The sequence below is a fragment of the Pseudophryne corroboree genome, chromosome 10 (genome assembly GCF_028390025.1).
Source record: "Pseudophryne corroboree isolate aPseCor3 chromosome 10, aPseCor3.hap2, whole genome shotgun sequence".
Taxonomy (NCBI): Eukaryota; Metazoa; Chordata; class Amphibia; order Anura; family Myobatrachidae; genus Pseudophryne; species Pseudophryne corroboree.
The window spans coordinates 376,247,962-376,269,375 of record NC_086453.1 but is presented as its reverse complement, the minus strand read 5'-3'; the positions used below and the strand labels follow the sequence as shown (position 1 = coordinate 376,269,375).

General features: G+C 47.9%; 1 protein-coding gene across 1 annotated transcript in view; it reads right to left on the bottom strand.

Annotated features, from left to right (window-relative positions):
- LOC134966780 (ATP-dependent RNA helicase DDX25-like) overlaps positions 1–20,666 on the bottom strand; it is a 103,186-nt gene extending 82,520 nt beyond the window's left edge. Inside the window, exon 1 of the mRNA XM_063943788.1 lies at positions 20,432–20,666. Within this exon, the coding sequence (XP_063799858.1) occupies positions 20,432–20,521 (90 nt within the window). The 5' untranslated portion in view covers positions 20,522–20,666. The remainder of the gene's footprint in view (positions 1–20,431) is intronic.
- Positions 20,667–21,414: the final 748 nt, after the last annotated feature.

Below are 21,414 nucleotides of genomic sequence, written 5' to 3'. Positions count from 1 at the left end.
GGAGCAGAGCGCAGCGCGCGCCTCTCCTGCCCCTCTGACTCCTGCGGCGGTGTCTATCTTCAATTCGGTGCCTGCCCATGAGCCAATCAGAGCTCGCGGTCCGGCAGCTAAGCTCCTGATTGGCTGCCGGACAGCGAGCTCTGATTGGCTCACGGGCCGGTGCTGAATTTAAGTTAGACACCGCCACCGGAGTCAGAGGAACAGGAGAGGCGCGCGCTGCGCTCTCCTCCCCTCCCAGCAGCAGCACAACAGTGAGCAGCACTTGGGGGGGGGGGGGGGGGGAGCACTGTGGGGACATGTGGATCTGCACTGGGGGCATAGCTGGCACTGTGGGGACATGTGGATCTGCACTGGGGGCATAGCTGGCACTGTGGGGACATGTGGATCTGCACTGGGGGCATAGCTGGCACTGTGGGGGCATACCTGGCACTGTGGGGGCAAGTGGATCTGCACTGGGGGCATAGCTGGCACTGTGGGGGCATGTGGATCTGGCACTGGGGGCATAGCTGGCACTGTGGGGGCATGTGTATCTGGCACTGGGGGCATAGCTGGCACTGTGGGGGCATGTGTATCTGGCACTGGGGGCATAGCTGGCACTGTGGGGGCATGTGTATCTGGCACTGGGGGCATAGCTGGTACTGTGGGGGCATGTGTATCTGGCACTGGGGGTATAGCTGGCACTGTGGGGGCATGTGTATCTGGCACTGGGGGCATAGCTGGCACTGTGGGGGCATGTGTATCTGGCACTGGGGGCATAGCTGGCACTGTGGGGGCATGTGTATCTGGCACTGGGGGCATAGCTGGCACTGTTGGGGTATGTGTATCTGGCACTGGGGGCATAGCTGGCACTGTGCGGGCATGTGTATCTGGCACTGGGGGCATATCTGGCACTGTGGGGGCATGTGTATCTGGCACTGGGGGCATAGCTGGCACTGTGCGGGCATGTGTATCTGGCACTGGAGGCATAGCTGGCACTGTGCGGGCATGTGTATCTGGCACTGGGGGCATATCTGGTACTGTTGGGGCATGTGTATCTGGCACTGGGGGCATAGCTGGCACTGTGCGGGCATGTGTATCTGGCACTGTGGGGACATGTGTATCTGGCACTGGGGGCATAGCTGGCACTGTGAGGGCATGTGTATCTGGCACTGGGGGCATAGCTGGCACTGTGGGGGCATGTGTATCTGGCAATGTGGGCATAGCTGGCACTGTGGGGGCATGTGTATCTGGCAATGTGGGCATAGCTGGCACTGTGGGGGCATGTGTATCTGGCACTGGGGGCATAGCTGGCACTGTGGGGGCATGTGTATCTGGCACTGGGGGCATAGCTGGCACTGTGGGGGCATGTGTATCTGGCACTGGGGGCATAGCTGGCACTGTGGGGGCATGTGTGTCTGGAACTGGGGGCATATATTTATCTGGCACTGTGGACATGTGTGTATCTGGCACTGTGGGGGGGTTATTTGTATCTGGCAGTGTGGAGGCAGCCATTTTTTGGCATTTTTATATGTATGCGGCACTGTACTGGGGCATTATATGTATGTGGCACTGTACTGGGGCATTATATGTATGTGGCACTGTACTGGGGCATTATATGTATGTGGCACTGTACTGGGGCATTATATGTATGTGGCACTGTACTGGGGCATTATATGTATGTGGCACTGTACTGGGGCATTATATGTATGTGGCACTGTACTGGGGCATTATATGTATGTGGCACTGTACTGGGGCATTATATGTATGTGGCACTGTACAACATGACTAAAAACGGGGCTATGACACAAGGTCATACTCCTACAAATGTCATACCGAAAGGTGCGCGCACAAAAATGGGGTGTGGCTTTGTGAAATATAGGCCACGCCCCCATTTTTGTGCGCGCGCCTAATAGTTGCTCTTGCCCTTTACTTCGGATCTTCTCTGGCTCTTTGCCTCTGACTGGTTGGCCACCCCTGCACTAGAGTATCTGATTTTTTTCATGGCACCCCTGGGCCAAAAGTTTCATATTGAGATATTATGAAGAAAAATATTAAATTAAGTAAAATGTGTTTATATGTCATCCTTAGGTTCAGTTATGTGGTGAGGGACAGGATTCACTTCTGCTTGTCACATAATTTATGATTGGAAGACACCAGCACTGGTTTTGCCTATTATATTAACCATAAATATTTGAATTGGTTCTTGACCACCAATCCACAGTTAATCACACAGTTTGGGAACCACTGACTTATCAGATAAATCCTTCTCTTTCAATCCACAGGGGGCACTGGAGTACTCTTGGGATATGAACGGGGTGTTAGCAAGGATAGGCACATTTAAATATTTAAATTAGTAACCCTCCTCCCCCTCCATACTCCCAAGATGCCTCAGTGTTTTTTGCCGAGCTGTACAGGAGTGAAATAGAGGATGAACAATGGACAATTACATATAACATTATAAGATAACGAACAACTAGAAAGTAGACACGACAACAGATAACAATCACCTTAACATTCAAACAAGCCGGTAATAATGTGTTCTATAAGATAAACTGAACTTACCAAAAGACAGGTAAAAACTGCTCTGAGCGGGCGTCCAGTGCCCCCTATGGGAAAAGGATTTATCTGGTAAGTACCAAAATCCTATTTTCTTTTTCATCCACTAGGGGTCACTGGAGTACTCTTGGGACGTACTAAAGTTTCCCCCTTGGGCGGGAGAGCAGTTTGGCACCTGTAACACTAGACGGCCAAAGCTAGATTGCTGATGCCGCAAACGTATCAAACTTGTAAAAGCGCACAAACGTGTGTGCACTGACGACCATGTAGCTGCCCGGCAAAGTTGCGTCGTGGAAGCCCTACGACCTGCTGCCCATGACGTTCCCACAGAACGCGTGGAATGTGCTGAAACAGATGCTGGCGGCTGTAGCCTAGCATGAAGATAAGCCTGACGTATGGTCAGCTTAATCCATCTAGCCAAGGTCTGTTTGGAAGCTGGCCAAACTATCTTGACTGCATCATAGAGAACAAACAATGTATCTGTTTTACGTACTGTTGACGTTCGAGCTACATAAATGCGAAGCGCGCGTACCACATCCAAAGAAGCTGGAGTTCCTGTTTCTTCAGAAGGTTCAGGAACTACGATTGGCTGATTTATGTTAAAAGAGGTTACTACCTTTGGTAGAAAAGCGGGATTCGTCCGAAGTTCCGCTCTATCATCATGAAACACCAGATACGGTGGTTTGCATGACAACGCACCTAATTCAGAAACACGTCTTGCCAAGGGTAAGGCTAAGAGAAAAACGGAGTTCCCAAGTGAGAAACTTAACCTCCACTTGTTGCAAGGGTATCTAAAAGTGAGGACTACAAAAAAATCTAAACTAGATTCAAGTCCCATGGAGCTGTAGGTGGTATAAATGGAGGTTGAACTCTGAGGACACCTTGCAGGAAAGTTTGCACTTTTGTGAAAGAAAATGGACAAAGCAGAGACCTGCACCTTAAGTATCGCTAAACGTAGTCCTCCATCTAACCCAGTCTGTAAAAATAGCAAAAGACGGGATAACTTGAAAGAAGATGTCAGAAACTTCAGAGATTCACACCAACCAATATAAGCTTGCCAAATTCTATGATAAAGAGTTGCTGTAACTGGCTTCCTAGCACGTAACATGGTTGGTATAACCGACTCTGGAATGCCCTCTCGTTTAATGAGAGCGGTTTTCAACAGCCACCCCGTCAAACACAGCCGCGCTAAATCGAGGTAAAGAAACTGACCCTGTTGCAGAAGGTCTGGACGTAGCGGAAGCGGCCACGGATCGTCTGCGAGAAGACCGGAGATCCGAGAACCAAGCTCTCCGAGGCCAATGAGGCGCTACTAGTATGACGGTCGTGGATTCTCTTTTGATCCGCTTTAGTAACCGAGGAAGCAGCGGAAGCGGTGGAAATAGATACACTAGGCTGTACGGCCACGCTATTGTGACAGCATCCACTGCCACTGCCTTTGGATCTCTTGTTCTGGACACATACTTGGGTGTCTGATGATTTTGGCAAGATGCCATTAGATCCACCTGTGGGTAACCCCACCGCTGGACTAAAATCTGGAAAACTCCTGGATGTAAGGCCCATTCTCCTGGATGAAAATCCCAACGACTGAGATAATCTGCTTCCCAGTTGTCCACTCCTGGAATGAAGACCACCGACAATATCACTTGGTGATGTTTGGCTCCATTGAGAATTCAAGCAACTTCTCGCATGGCCATGCGACTTCGAGTCCCTCCTTATTTTTGTTGATGTATGCGACTGAGTTGTTCGCCCTGATGAGATCATCAATGCCCGGGCTATCAGTGACATCAGACTGTAAAACAGAGGAAACCGGTAAATTATGGGACAAACGATGACTACTCTTAGAATTAGAACTATTCATGGACTTCTGTAAACCATGCAAAGTTCTGGAAATATCCCAAGCCCACTCTGGCTGCTCAGACGGCATTGACCTTGGATCAGACCTAGCCGACTCACGGTCCTTCCGTGCAGCGGACAATTCTGACGCCAAATCAGCCATTACACCTGTGATCATAGCCGGAGGAGGATCAGGGTAGAGGTCCTTATTTGGACACATATTTGCAAGACACACTGTGCAAGTGCCAGTTCCATCACGTAACATTATCACAGTTATCACAGACAAGCTGCTTCGATTTTGTATTAGCCTTTCCAGTCGTCATGCACACAGACAGTAATAGAGTGAAACACAAGTCCTCACAACTCAGTAAAAAAAATAATTGGATTTTAATTACCTACCGGTAAATCCTTTTCTCGTAGTCCGTAGAGGATACTTGGGTCCATATTGGTACCATGGGGTATAGACGGGTCCACTAGGAGCCTTGGGCACGTTAAGAAATTAACAGTGTGCACTGGCTCCTTCCTCTATGCCCTTGCTACCAGACTCAGTCTAGAAACTGTGCCCGAGGAGACAGACATACCTTGAGAGAAGGATGTAACATAACAGTGGTGAGATTCGAACCAGAACACACAAACCAAGAGGAAAGCCATGCTAACCAAACCTGAATAGGAACAGCAACAGCTGAAACAACAACAATACTTAACCAAGTAACTGTGCAGGAAACACGAAGTACTGGGCGGGCGCCCAGTATCCTCTACAGACTACGAGAAAAGGATTTACCAGTAAGTAATTAAATCCTATTTTCTTTTACGTCCTAGAGGATACTGGAGTCCACATTAGTGCCATGGGGATGTACCAAAGCTCCCAAACCGGGAGAGTGCGGAGGTTCCTGCCGAACTGATTGACCAATTGGAAAGGTCCTCAGCGGCCAAAGTATCGAACTTGTAGAACTTAGCAAACGTGTTCGAACCAGACCAAGTAGCTGTTCGGCATAGCTGTAAAGCAGACACACCCTGGGCAGCCGCCCAGGAAGAATCCACCGACCTAGTAGAGTGGGCCTGTACAGATCTTAGAATCGTCAAACCTGCCATAGAGTAAGCATGCTGGATATTAAGACTGATCCAGCGAGCAATAGACTGCTGTGAAGCAGGACACCCAATTTTATTGGGATCATAGAGCACACACAGCGAGTCCAACTTTGTGACAAGCTGTCAGCTTCACATAAATCTTCAAAGCCCTCACAACATCTAGGGACTTTGAGGTAGAAGAGGTGTCAGTAACCACTGGAACCACAATAGGTTGGTTAATATGAAACGCAGACACCACCTTTGGAAGAAATTGCTGACGAGTTCTGAATTCAGCTTTATCTTCATGAAAAAAAACAAATAGGGGCTCCTGTGAGACAATGGCCAACACCCGCTTGGCAGAAGCCAGGGCCAACAGTGTGACGGTCTTCCACGTAAGAAACTTTACGTCCACCTCCTGTAAGGGCTCAAACCATTCAGATTGGAGGAACAGCAATACCACGTTGAGATCCCAAGGTGCCATGGGAGGCACAAAGGGCGGTTGGATGTGTAGAACACCCTTCAAGAACGTCTGAACCTCAGGGAGGGAATCCAATTGTTTTTGAAAGAAAATGGATAAGGCCGAAATCTGCACTTTTATAGAGCCCAGACGTAGGCCCACATCAACGCCCCAGTTGAAATTCCACTGCAGGAAATTTCCTGTTCTCACACCAAGAGACGTATTTTTTCAAAATACAGTGGTAATGCTTGGACGTTACCCCTTTCCTGGCTTGGATCTAAGTCGGAATAATTGTATCTGGGATTCCTTTCCGTGCTAGAATTTGACGCTCAATTCCATACCGTCAAACGTAACCGTGGTAAGTCTTGATAGACGAACGGCCCCTGTTGCAGGAGATCCTCTCGAAGAGGTAATGGCCACAGATCCACCAGGAGCATGTTCAGTAGATCCGCGTACCAAGCCCTTCTTGGCCAGTCCGGAGCAATGAGTATTGCTTGAACCTTTTCCCTTTTTATTCTTTTGAGTGTCTTTGGGATCAATGGAAGTGGTGGAAACATATATACCCTCTGGTAGACCCAGAGCGTCCACCGCCACTGCCTGTGGGTCCCTCAACCTGGAACAACACCGGTGGAGCTTCTTGTTTAGACGAGAGGCCATCATGTCGATTTGTGGAATGCCCCACCGACGTGTCAAGCACCCGAACACCTCCGGGTGGAGCCCCACTCTCCTGGGTGGAGGTCATGTCTGCTGAGGAAGTCTGCTTCCCAGTTGTCTACTCCGCAGATTGAAGATCGCCGACAACGCCACTGCGTGTCTTTCTGCCCAGAGTAGAATTCTTGTCACCTCTGACATTGCTGTTCTGCTCTTCGTTCCACCTTGTTGGTTTATGTAAGTTACTGCCATCACATTGTCCGACTGAACTTGAATGGCTTGATCTCTAAGATGTGATGCCTGTAGAAGGGCGTTGGATATGGCCCTTAGAATGGTTTCCTGATGACCATTTTCCTTGGAATGGTTCCCCCTGGGTAACTGCACCCCAACCTCTGAGGCTTGCATCTGCGGTTAGCAGAATCCAATTTTGAATCCCGAACCTTCGGCCCTCAGTCAGGTGAGAAGGCTGGAGCCACCATAGAAGAGAAATCCTGGCTTTTGGCGACAGACGTATCCTCTGGTGCATGTGGAGATGCGATCCGGACCATTTGTCCAGCAGATCGAGCTGGAAGGGTCTTGCGTGAAACCTTCCGTACTGTAACGCCTCGTAGGCGGCTACCATCTTCCCCAGAAGGCAAATGCAGACATGCACCGATATCCGGGTTGGTTTCAAAACATCCCGCACCATCGACTGGATTACCAATGCCTTTTCCAGTGGAAGGAATACCTTCTATGCCTCTGTATCCAGTATGATCCCCAGGAACGGAAGCCTCCGTGTTGGTTCCAGGTGAGATTTTGGTAGGTTCAGAATCCACCCGTGATGCCGGAGTAGTCGAGTTAAGGAGTCCAACAACTTCTCCCTGGATGGTGCCTTGATCAACAGGACATCCAGGTACGGAATTATGTCCACTCCCTGCTTGCGGAGGAGAAACATCATCTCTGCCATTACCTTGGTGAACACCCTCGGAGCCATGGAGAGGCCAAATGGCAGGGCCTGGAACTGGTAGTGACAGTCCTGTAATGCAAACCTTAGATAAGCTTGATGAGGCGGCCAGATTGGCATATGAAGGTACGCATCCTTGATATCCAGATACAGCAAGAATTCCCCCTCCTCCAGACCTCAGATCACCGCTCTCAGAGACTCCATCTTGAATTTGAACACGCGTAAATACGGGTTCCATGACTTGAGGTTTAAAATGGGTCTTACCGAACCGTCCGGCTTCAGTACCACAAACAGGTTGGAATAATAACCTTTGATCTGCAGCTGAAATGGAACTGGAACAATGACCCGAGTCTGTATCAGTTTTTGAATTGCATCATGTAAAATTATACTTGCCTCTTGAGAAGCTGGTAAGCCTGATTTGAAGAATCTGAGAGTGGGAGTGCCTGAAACTCCAGTCTGTAACCCTGTGTGATAAGCTCTTTGACCCAGGGATCCTGGCATGATGTCGCCCATATGTGACTGAAATCTCTTAATCGGGCTCCCAGCTGCCTGTTTTCTAGGCAGTGCGGACCATCGTCATGCTGAAGGCTTAGAGGAAGCAGAAACCGGAGTGCTGTTCCTGTAAACCTGCAGTTGCTGTTTTTTTGGGTTTACCTCTATAACCTTTGAAGGCTGTAGAACCACTTTTGGACTTATTTTTAAATTTTGCTGTCCAAAAGGACTGCAGAGTCGGAGCAGAGTAGGTCTTCCTAGTTGGGGGAGCTGCAGAAGGAAGGTATGTAGACTTACCCGCCGTAGCCTTGGATATCCACGTATCCAGTTCATCTCCAAACAGGGCCTCACCTGTGAATGGTAGGCTTTCCACACCTTTTCTGGAATCCGCAGTCCACTGACGTAGCCATAGGCCCCTGCGTGCGGACACTGCCATGGCTGTGGTGCGTGCATTTAGCAAGCCTCTCTCTTTTATGGCTTCTACCATAAAAGTTGCAGTCTCATGTATATAGTGTAGGAGTAAAACAATCTCCCCCTTGGGTAAGGAATCTAATCCCTCAAGTAGGTTACCTGACCATTTTGCAATGGCTCTCGTGATCCAAGCACAAGCTATAGTAGGTCTCTGGGCTACTCCTGCAGCTGTGTACAGAGATTTGAGAGTGGTCTCAATCTTGCGGTCAGTCGCGTCTTTTAAGGATGCTGCCCCCGGGACATGCAAGACTATCTTGTGTGACAACCTAGAAACCGATGCATCAACAATCGGTGGGTTCTCCCATTTTTTTCTATCATCCTGAGGAAAAGGGAAAGATATAATTAACCTTTTAGGGATCTGAAACTTCTTGTCAGGATTAACCCAAGTTTCTTCAAATAGTGAATTTAATTCCGCAGATGCAGGGAAAGTAGCAGAGGATTTATTTTTCACATTAAAATAAGATTCCTCATCCTCTCCTGTCACATTGTCATCTTTGATGTGCAGGACCTCCCTAATAGCTTCTGTCAGGGCTGCATCCCCCCCCCCCCCCACCTAAGTCCACCTCACAGAACGCACACAGCAGGTCTTCTCACCTTTAAGATCCGCTTTTCCCATAAAACTGTATGAGTCTACCAGTATGGGGATGCCCACCAGGACTTACACCACTGGTGGTAATATGAGCTCAACCCCTGGGTGACCTGAATCAAAGCCGGCAGGAACTGAATCCTAAAATAACTAGTGGGCAGCAGAGATAAATGGTGAGAAAAAAAGGCAAACAATGGCTAAATAGCTAGAAATAAAGTACTGAGATGATAAGGGACTGCCAGACCAGGGAGAGGAAAATACTGAGGGGATTAACACAAAAGATGCCCCTAACTGGGTCTGACGCGTCATCATCATCATCAGTGTCAGCCTGCAATATGTGGGCCAGTGTACGCTTTTGTGGACCAATGGTAGGGGTCTGAGACACTGGTATGGGACCTGAATCTCTACTCATCAGGTCATCCACAGACTGTCTTAAGTACTGCATCTCCTTTTCAGTATGGGACAATTTGTTTAAAATATTTGAAATCATCCCCTGTAATGAATCCAACCATACAGGTTCAGACCCACTAGTTTGAGAATGTGTACTGTCCTGAGTACACTGTAGTGATTCCCCTGGGGACACAATCCTTAGACATTATACAATGTAATAAAAACACACACACAGTAGAAAGGTTAAAACACAGTTAACCCACACAGAGCCCTCCAGAGAGACACAGAGTATAGTGGAACCCAGCCACACCGCTCCCCTGTAGCTAATAGCAACTTAGCTGGGTCGCAACCTAAGTGCCCTTAACAGGGGCTTAGTATACTAAAATCGATCCCTTCCTGCTATGACCCCCTGGTACCGCTGAGGTAGTTTGGAGTCCGTGTGGAGGAGCTGCACTTCTCTGCCAGTCAGATCTGTTTAAGCTGCAGAGCGAAAATGGCGCTGGTGAGCGGCTGGATCCGCTCATAGTGAAGCCCCGCCCCCTCAATGGCGCGCGGTCTTCCCGTTGTTGTTTTTTTACTGGCTGAGGTCTGATGGCGCTTAACAGCGGGTTAGAACCCCAGTAAGCAGTGTAGCCCGTCTGGGTAAAGTGTTAGTGGTTCAGCTCGCCCCTCACAGCGGTCTAACACACACACACAGCATGTCATCTGAGCCTGGAGACGCAGCCTGCATGTCAGCGATGCGCTCCTTACCCTTATGCCGCCATTCCAGCCGGTGACCCGCTAACCGGGACGCCGGCCACTTACTCGCCACTCTTCATACTTCTGGCTCTGTTAGGGGTGGCGGCGTGCTGCGGGAATGTAGGCTCGCCGTGGTGGGGCTTACAAATAGTTCCCTCAGGAGCTTTATGTCCTGTCAGCGGGGAACGGGACCATTAACCCTTTGGGAGGTTGGCCCGTTAACCCCCCCCAAGTCCCATGAAGCAGGCAGGCTGGTGCCAACCAGCCCTGTCTGAAAATAAAACAGAAAAATAAATGCAGAAAACCCTTCAGGAGCTTCCATAAGCGTGACCTGCTCCTCCGGGCACCTTTCTAAACTGAGTCTGGTAGGAGGGGCATAGAGGGAGGAGCCAGCCCACACTATCAATTTCTTAAAGTGCTCATGGCTCTTAGTGGACCCGTCTATACCCCATGGTACTAATATGGACCCCAGCATCCTCTAGGACGTAAGAGAAATAGGAATTTAATACCTACCGGTAATTCCTTTTCTCCTAGTCCGTAGTGGATACTGGGGTCTTGTACTTTAGTACCATGGAGTATAGATCGGATCCATTGGAGCCTGGCACTTTAAACCTTTAGTGTGTGTATGTGTGTGCTGGCTCCTCCCCTCTATGCCCCTCCTACCAGACTCAGTCTAGGAAACTGTGCCCGAGGAGACGGACATACCATGAGAGAAGAACAATACAACAGCGGTGAGGCAACAAGCCAACACATAACCATAAACGAAAGGAGGGCGCTAATCAGAACAGAGGATAGCAACAACGACCTAACCAGATAGCACGGATATCCCAATAACATAACGGGACCGCAACGCCGATCCAACCAAATAATTACACAGGTAAGCAGGAACGAAACACTAGACGGGCGCCCAGTATCCACTACGGACTAGGAGAAAAGAATTACCGGTAGGTATTAAATTCCTCTTTTCTCTTACGTCCTAGTGGATACTGGGGTCCACATTAGTACCATGGGGTATAGACGGGTCCACTAGGAGCCTTGGGCACTTTAAGAAATCAATAGTGTGCGCTGGCTCCTCCCTCTATGCCCCTCCTACCAGACTCAGTCTAGAAACTGTGTAGCATATATAGGGAGTGAAGTGAGGGTATATTACATACATGACACATGTAACACATCAGTACACAGGTGTAGTATATATAGGGGGTGGAGGTATATTACATACATGACACATGGAACACATCAGTACACAGGTGTAGCATATATAGGGAGTGAAGTGAGGGTATATTACATACATGACACATGTAACACATCAGTACACAGGTGTAGTATATATAGGGGGTGGAGGTATATTACATACATGACACATGGAACACATCAGTACACAGGTGTAGCATATATAGGGAGTGAGATGAGGGCACATTACATTCATGACACATGTAACACATCAGTACACAGGTGTAGTATATATAGGGGGTGAGGGTATATTACATACATGACACATGTAACACATCAGTACACAGGTTCAGTGTATATATAGGGGGTGAGGTAAGGGTATATTACATACATGACATGTAACACATCAGTACACAGGTGCAGTGTATATATAGGGGGTGAGGGTATATTACATACATGACACATGTAACGCATCAGTACACAGGTGCAGTGTATATATAGGGAGTGAGGTGAGGGTATATTACATACATGACACATGTAACACATCAGTACACAGGTGTAGTACATATAGGGGGTGGGGGTATATTACATACATGACACATGTAACACATCAGTACACAGGTGTAGCATATAATAAGAATTTACTTACCGATAATTCTATTTCTCATAGTCCGTAGTGGATGCTGGGACTCCGTCAGGACCATGGGGAATAGCGGGCTCCGCAGGAGACAGGGCACATCTAAATAAAGCTTTTAGGATCACATGGTGCGTACTGGCCCCTCCCCCTATGACCCTCCTCCAAGCCTCAGTTAGGTACTGTGCCCGGACGAGCGTACACAATAAGGAAGGATCTTGAATCCCGGGTAAGACTCATACCAGCCACACCAATCACACCGTACAACTTGTGATCTGAACCCAGTTAACAGTATGATAACAACAAATGAAGTAGCCTCTGAAAAGATGGCTCACAACAATAGTAATAACCCGATTTTTGTAACAATAACTATGTACAAACATTGCAGACAATCCGCACTTGGGATGGGCGCCCAGCATCCACTACGGACTATGAGAAATAGAATTATCGGTAAGTAAATTCTTATTTTCTCTAACGTCCTAGTGGATGCTGGGACTCCGTCAGGACCATGGGGATTATACCAAAGCTCCCAAACGGGCGGGAGAGTGCGGATGACTCTGCAGCACCGAATGAGAGAACTCCAGGTCCTCCTTAGCCAGAGTATCAAATTTGTAAAATTTTACAAACGTGTTCTCCCCTGACCACGTAGCTGCTCGGCAAAGTTGTAATGCCGAGACCCCTCGGGCAGCCGCCCAAGATGAGCCCACTTTCCTTGTGGAGTGGGCCTTTATTGAAATATATATTTTTAATGCTCTGACAACGTCCAGTAACTTGGAGTCCTCCAAGTCGCTAGTAGCCGCAGGCACCACAATAGGCTGGTTCAAGTGAAAAGCCGAAACCACCTTAGGGAGAAAATGAGGACGTGTCCGCAGTTCTGCCCTGTCCGAATGGAAAATCAGATATGGGCTTTTGTACGATAAAGCCGCCAACTCTGAAACTCTCCTGGCTGAAGCCAGGGCCAATAACATGGTTACCTTCCATGTAAGGTATTTTAAATCTACCGATTTTAGAGGCTCAAACCAATGAGATTTGAGAAAATTCAAAACTACGTTCAAATCCCACGGTGCCACTGGAGGCACCATTGGGGGTTGTATATGTAGTACACCTTTGACAAAAGTTTGTACTTCAGGAACTGACGCCAATTCCTTCTGGAAGAAGATTGATAAGGCCGAAATTTGAACTTTAATGGACCCTAATTTTAGGCCCATAGACAATCCTGCTTGCAGGAAATGTAAGAATCGACCCAATTGAAATTCTTCCGTTGGGGCCTTTTTGGCCTCACACCACGCAACATATTTTCGCCAAATGCGGTGATACTGTTGTACAGTCACTTCCTTCCTAGCCTTCATCAAGGTAGGAATAACTTCCTCTGGAATGCCCTTTTCTTTTAGAATCCGGCGTTCAACCGCCATGCCGTCAAACGCAGACGCGGTAAGTCTTGGAACATACAAGGTCCCTGCTGAAGCAGATCCCTTCTTAGAGGTAGAGGCCACGGATCCTCCGTGAGCATCTCTTGAAGTTCCGGATACCAAGTTCTTCTTGGCCAGTCCGGAGCCACTAGTATTGTTCTTACTCCCCTTTTCCGTATAATTCTCAGTACCTTTGGTATGAGAGGCAGAGGAGGGAACACATACACTGACTGGTACACCCACGGTGTTACCAGAGCGTCCACAGCTATTGCCTGAGGGTCTCTTGACCTGGCGCAATATCTGTCCAATTTTTTGTTGAGGCGAGACGCCATCATGTCCACCTTTGGTTTTTCCCAACGGTTCACAATCATGTGGAAGACTTCTGGATGGAGTCCCCACTCTCCCGGGTGAAGGTCGTGTCTGCTGAGGAAATCTGCTTCCCAGTTGTCCACTCCCGGGATGAACACTGCTGACAGTGCTATGACATGATTTTCCGCCCAGCGCAGAATCCTTGCCGCTTCTGTCATTGCTCTTCTGCTTCTCGTGCCGCCTTGTCGGTTTACGTGGGCGACTGCCGTGATGTTGTCCGACTGGATCAACACCGGCTGACCCTGAAGCAGCGGTTTTGCCAGGCTTAGAGCATTGTAGATCGCTCTTAGCTCCAGTATATTTATGTGAAGGGACGTCTCCAGGTTTGACCACACGCCCTGGAAGTTCCTTCCCTGTGTGACTGCTCCCCAGCCTCGTAGGCTGGCATCCGTAGTCACCAGGACCCAGTCCTGTATGCCGAATCTGCGGCCCTCTAACAGATGGGCACTCTGCAACCACCACAGGAGAGACAACCTTGTTCTTGGTGACAGTGTTATCCGCTGATGCATGTGCAGATGCGATCCGGACCATTTGTCCAGCAGATCCCACTGAAATGTTCGTGCATGGAATCTGCCAAATGGAATTGCTTCGTAAGAAGCCACCATCTTTCCCAGGACTCTTGTGCATTGATGTACTGACACAGTTCCTGGTTTTAGGAGGTTCCTGACAAGTTCGGATAACTCCCTTGCTTTCTCCTCCGGGAGAAACACCTTTTTCTGAACCGTGTCCAGAATCATTCCCAGGAACAGCAGACGTGTTGTCGGGGTCAATTGAGATTTTGGAAGATTCAGAATCCACCCGTGTTGCTGAAGCACTACCTGGGTTAGTGCTACACCGACTTCCAGCTGTTCTCTGGACTTTGCCCTTATCAGGAGATCGTCCAAGTAAGGGATAATTAATACGCCTTTTCTTCGTAGAAGAACCATCATTTCGGTCATTACCTTGGTAAAGACCCGAGGAGCCGTGGACAAACCAAACGGCAGCGTTTGAAACTGATAATGACAGTCTTGTATCACGAACCTGAGATACCCTTGGTGTGAGGGGTAAATTGGGACATGCAGATAAGCATCTTTTATGTCCAGGGACACCATGAAGTCCCCTTCCTCCAGATTCGCTATCACTGCTCTGAGTGACTCCATCTTGAACTTGAATTTTTGTATGTACAGGTTCAAGGATTTCAGGTTTAGAATAGGTCTTACCGAACCGTCTGGCTTCGGTACCACAAATAGTGTGGAATAATACCCCTTTCCCTGTTGTAGGAGGGGTACCTTGACTATCACCTGCTGAGAATACAGCTTGTGAATGGCTTCCAATACCGACGTCCTTTCTGAGGGAGACGTTGGTAAAGCAGACTTTAGGAACCGGCGAGGGGGAGACCTTTCGAACTCCAACATGTAACCCTGAGATATTATCTGCAGGATCCACGGGTCCACTTGTGAGCGAGCCCACTGATTGCTGAAAATCTTGAGTCGACCCCCCACCGCTCCTGAGTCCGCTTGTAAAGCCCCAGCGTCATGCTGATGGCTTTGTAGAACCCGGGGCGGGCTTCTGGTCCTGGGCAGGGGCTGCTTGCTGCCCTCTCTTACCCTTTCCTCTGCTTCGCGGCAGATAAGACTGTCCTTTTGGTCGCTTGTTTTTATAGGAGCGAAAGGACTGCGGCTGAAAAGACGGTGTCTTTTTCTGTTGGGAGGGGGTCTGAGGTAAAAAAGTGGATTTGCCGGCAGTTGCCGTGGCCACCAGGTCCGAAAGACCGACCCCAAATAATTCCTCTCCTTTATATGGCAATACTTCCATATGCCTTTTGGAATCCGCATCACCTGACCACTGTCGCGTCCATAAACTTCTTCTGGCAGATATGGACATCGCGCTTACCCTTGATGCTAGAGTACAAATATCCCTCTGAGCATCTCGCATATAAAGAAACGCATCCTTTAATTGCTCTAGAGTCAATAAAATACTGTCCCTATCCAGGGTATCAATATTTTCAGTCAGGGAATCCAACCACACTACCCCAGCACTGCACATCCAGGCTGAGGCTATTGCCGGTCGCAGTATAACACCAGTATGTGTGTATATACTCTTCAGTGTAGTTTCCAGCCTCCTATCTGCTGGATCCTTGAGGGCGGCCGTATCAGGAGACGGCAACGCCACTTGCTTTGATAAACGTGTGAGCGCCTTATCCACCCTAGGGGGTGTTTCCCAGCGCGCCCTAACCTCTGGTGGGAAAGGGTATAATGCCAATAACTTCTTGGAAATTAGCAGTTTTCTATCGGGGTTAACCCACGCTTCATCACACACGTCATTCAATTCCTCTGATTCTGGAAAAGCTACAGGTAGTTTTTTCACCCCCCACATAATACCCCTTTTTGAGGTACCAGCAGTATCAGAGATCTGCAAAGCCTCCTTCATTGCCGTGATCATATAACGTGTGGCCCTATTGGAAAATACGTTTGTTTCTTCACCGTCGACACTAGATTCATCTGTGTCGGTACCCGTGTCGACTGACTGAGGTAAGGGACGTTTTACAGCCCCTGACGGTGTCTGAGACGCCTGAGCCGGTACTAACTGGTTTTCCGGCCGTCTCATTTCGTCAACTGACTTTTGTAATGTGCTAACATTATCACGTAATTCCATAACTAAAGCCATCCATTCCGGTGTCGACTCCCTAGGGGGTGACATCACCATTACCGGCAATTGCTCTGCCTCCACACCAACATCGTCCTCATACATGTCGACACACACGTACCGACACACAGCAGCCACACAGGGAATGCTCTAATCGAAGACAGGACCCTCTTAGCCCTTTGGGGAGACAGAGGGAGAGTTTGCCAGCACACACCAAAAACGCTATAAATGTATATAAACAACCCTAGAAGGTGTTGTTTTTGATATAGGCGCTTTTAATATATCAATATCGCCAAATTATGCCCCCCTTCTCTTTGTTACCCTGTTTCTGTAGTGCAGTGCAGGGGAGAATCCTGGGAGCCTTCCTCACCAGCGGAGCTGAGCAGGAAAATGGCGCTGAGTGCTGAGGAGAATAAGCTCCGCCCCTTTTTCGGCGGGCTTTTCTCCCGGGTTTTAAGAAAACTGGCCTGGGTTAAATACATACATATAGCCTTAATGGCTATATGTGATGTATTTTTCGCCACTAAAAGGTATTTAATATTGCTGCCCAGGGCGCCCCCAGCAGCGCCCTGCACCCTCCGTGACTGAATCAGTGAGACGTGTAGCAACAATGGCGCACAGCTGCAGTGCTGTGCGCTACCTTCATGAAGACTGAGGAGTCTTCTGCCGCCTGCTTTCCGGACCTCCGATCTTCAGCGTCTGTAAGGGGGGTCGGCGGCGCGGCTCCGGGACGAACCCCAGGATGACCTGTGTTCCGACTCCCTCTGGAGCTAAGTGTCCAGTAGCCTAAGACTCCAATCCATCCTGCACGCAGGTGAGTTGGAAATCTCTCCCCTAAGTCCCTCGATGCAGTGATCCTGTTGCCAGCAGGATTCACTGAGATTTAAACCTAAAAAAACTTTGTCTAAGCAGCTCTTTAGGAGAGCCACCTAGATTGCACCCTTCTCGGACGGGCACAAAAACCTAACTGAGGCTTGGAGGAGGGTCATAGGGGCCAGTACGCACCATGTGATCCTAAAAGCTTTATTTAGATGTGCCCTGTCTCCTGCGGAGCCCGCTATTCCCCATGGTCCTGACGGAGTCCCAGCATCCACTAGGACGTTAGAGAAATAGGGAGTGAGATGAGGGCACATTACATCCATGACACATGTAACACATCAGTACACAGGTGTAGTATATATAGGGGGTGAGGGTATATTACATACATGACACATGTAACACATCAGTACACAGGTGCAGTGTATATATAGGGGGTGAGGTGAGGGTATATTACATACTTGACACATGTAACATCAGTACACAGGGGTAGCATATATAGGGAGTGAAGTGAGGGTATATTACATACATGACACATGTAACGCATCAGTACACAGGTGTAGTGTATATATAGGGAGTGAGGTGAGGGTATATTACATACATGACACATGTAACACATCAGTACACAGGTGTAGTATATATAGGGGGTGAGGGTATATTACATACATGACACATGTAACATCAGTACACAGGTGTAGTGTGTATATATAGGGGTGAGGGTATATTACATATATGACACATGTAACACATCAGTAGTGTGTGTATATATATATATATATATATATATATATATATATATATATAGGGGGTGAGGGTATATTACATACATGACACATGTAACACATCAGTACACAGGTGTAGTGTATACAGGGGGTGAGGTGAGGGTATATTACATACATGACACATGTAACATCAGTACACAGGTGTAGTGTATATATAGGGGGTGAGGTGAGGGTATATTACATACATGACACATGTAACACATCAGTACACAGGGGTAGCATATATACGGAGTGAAGTGAGGGTATATTACATACATGACACATGTAACATCAATACACAGGTGTAGTATATATAGGGGGTGAGGTGAGGGTATATTACATACATGTAACATCAGTACACAGGTGTAGTATATATATATGGGATATATAGTATGTATGTATATAGGGAGTGAGGTGAGGGTATATTACATACATGACACATGCAACATCAGTACACAGGTGTAGTATATATGGTGAGGTATATATTACATACATGTAACACATCAGTACACAGGTGTAGTATATATAGGGGGTGAGGTATATATTACATACATGTAACACATCAGTACACAGGTGTAGTATATATAGGGGGTGAGGTATATATTACATACATGTAACACATCAGTACACAGGTGTAGTATATATAGGGGGTGAGGTATATATTACATACATGTAACACATCAGTACACAGGTGTAGGATATATAGGGGGTGAGGTATATATTACATACATGTAACACATCAGTACGCAGGTGTAGTATATATAGGGAGTGAGGTGAGGGTATATTACATACATGACACATGTAACATCAGTACACAGGTGTAGTATATATAGGGGGTGAGGTATATATTACATACATGTAACACATCAGTACACATGTGTAGTATATATAGGAAGTGAGGGTATATTACATACATGACACATGTAACATGTAACATCAGTACACAGGTGTAGTATATATAGGGGGTGAGGTATATATTACATACATGTAACACATCAGTACACATGTGTAGTATATATAGGGAGTGAGGTGAGGGTATATTACATACATGACACATGTAACATCAGTACACAGGTGTAGTATATATAGGGAGTGAGGTGAGGGTATATTACATACATGAGACATGTAACATCAGTACACAGGTGTAGTGTATATAGGGGGTAAGGGTATATTACATACATGACACATGTAAGACACCAGTACACAGGTGTAGTATATATAGGAAGTAAGGGTATATTACATACATGACACATGTAACACATCAGTACACAGGTGTAGTATATATATAGGGGGTAAGGGTATATTACATACATGACACAAGTAACACATCAGTACACAGGTGTAGTATATATAGGGAGTGAGGTGAGGGTATATTACATACATGACACATGTAACATCAGTACACAGGTGTAGTATATATAGGGAGTGAGGTGAGGGTATATTACATACATGACACATGTAACATCAGTACACAGGTGTAGTATATATAGGGAGTGAGGTGAGGGTATATTACATACATGACACATGTAACATCAGTACACAGGTGTAGTATATATAGGGAGTGAGGTGAGGGTATATTACATACATGACACATGTAACATCAGTACACAGGTGTAGTATATATAGGGGGTGAGGTATATATTACATACATGTAACACATCAGTACACATGTGTAGTATATATAGGAAGTGAGGGTATATTACATACATGACACATGTAACATGTAACATCAGTACACAGGTGTAGTATATATAGGGGGTGAGGTATATATTACATACATGTAACACATCAGTACACATGTGTAGTATATATAGGGAGTGAGGTGAGGGTATATTACATACATGACACATGTAACATCAGTACACAGGTGTAGTATATATAGGGAGTGAGGTGAGGGTATATTACATACATGAGACATGTAACATCAGTACACAGGTGTAGTGTATATAGGGGGTAAGGGTATATTACATACATGACACATGTAAGACACCAGTACACAGGTGTAGTATATATAGGAAGTAAGGGTATATTACATACATGACACATGTAACACATCAGTACACAGGTGTAGTATATATATAGGGGGTAAGGGTATATTACATACATGACACAAGTAACACATCAGTACACAGGTGTAGTATATATAGGGAGTGAGGTGAGGGTATATTACATACATGACACATGTAACATCAGTACACAGGTGTAGTATATATAGGGAGTGAGGTGAGGGTATATTACATACATGACACATGTAACATCAGTACACAGGTGTAGTATATATAGGGAGTGAGGTGAGGGTATATTACATACATGACACATGTAACATCAGTACACAGGTGTAGTATATATAGGGAGTGAGGTGAGGGTATATTACATACATGACACATGTAACATCAGTACACAGGTGTAGTATATATAGGGGTGAGGGCACATTACATACATGTAACATGTTATACATCACGACACACTACTATAGTTACATTGTTATTCTGCAGGTCTGTGGGCTCCGGGTGACAGGCCCCACGCAGGGCGGGGGATGCTCGCGCCATAACCCCACGGCCACGCAACATTGTCTCTCGCGTGCACTCTGCTGAACGACCCGTCCAACTTCTGCCCGCCCCTCCCAGCGCCTGGGCGGGGCATCTAACCCCTGACTCCGCCCCTCGCAGCGCAGGACTCAGGACAGCGTCACTCTCTCACCGCTGAGCGGCGCCAGAGAGCTGAAGCAGGCGGACAGTGACGGGAGCAACGTCCGGCCGGGAGGTGGCGCTGTTACACTGCAGGCGGGAGGTTGCGCTTATACATTGCGGGCGGGATGTGGTGCTGTTACACTGCGGTCGGGAGGTGGCGCTGTTACACTGAGGGCGGAATGTGGTGCTGTTACACTGCAGGTGGGAGGTGGCGCTTATACATTGCGGGCGGGATGTGGTGCTGTTACACTGCTGGCGGGAGGTGGTGCTGTTACATTGCGGAAGTGAGGAGGTGCTGTTACACTGCGGGCGGGAGGAGGCGCTGTTACACCGCGGGCGGGAGGTGGTGCTGTTACACTGCGGGCGAGAGGTGGCGCTGTCACATCGTTGGCGGGAGGTGGCGCTGTTACACTGTGGGCGGGAGGTGGTGCTGTTACACTGCAGGCGGAGGTGGCGCTGTTACACTGCGGGCGGGAGGTGGTGCTGTTACACTGCGGGCGGGAGGTGGCGCTGTCACATCGCTGGCGGGAGGTGGCGCTGTTACACTGTGGGCGGGAGGTAGTGCTGTTACATTGCAGGAGGGAGGAGGTGCTGTTACACTGCAGGCGGAGGTGGCGCTGTTACACTGCGGGTGGAAGGTAGTGCTGTCACATTGCTGGCGGGAGGTGGCGCTGTTACACTGTGGATGGGAGGTGGTGCTGTTACACTGCAGGCGGGAGGAGGTGCTGTTACATTGCAGGAGGGAGGAGGTGCTGTTACACTGCAGGCGGGAG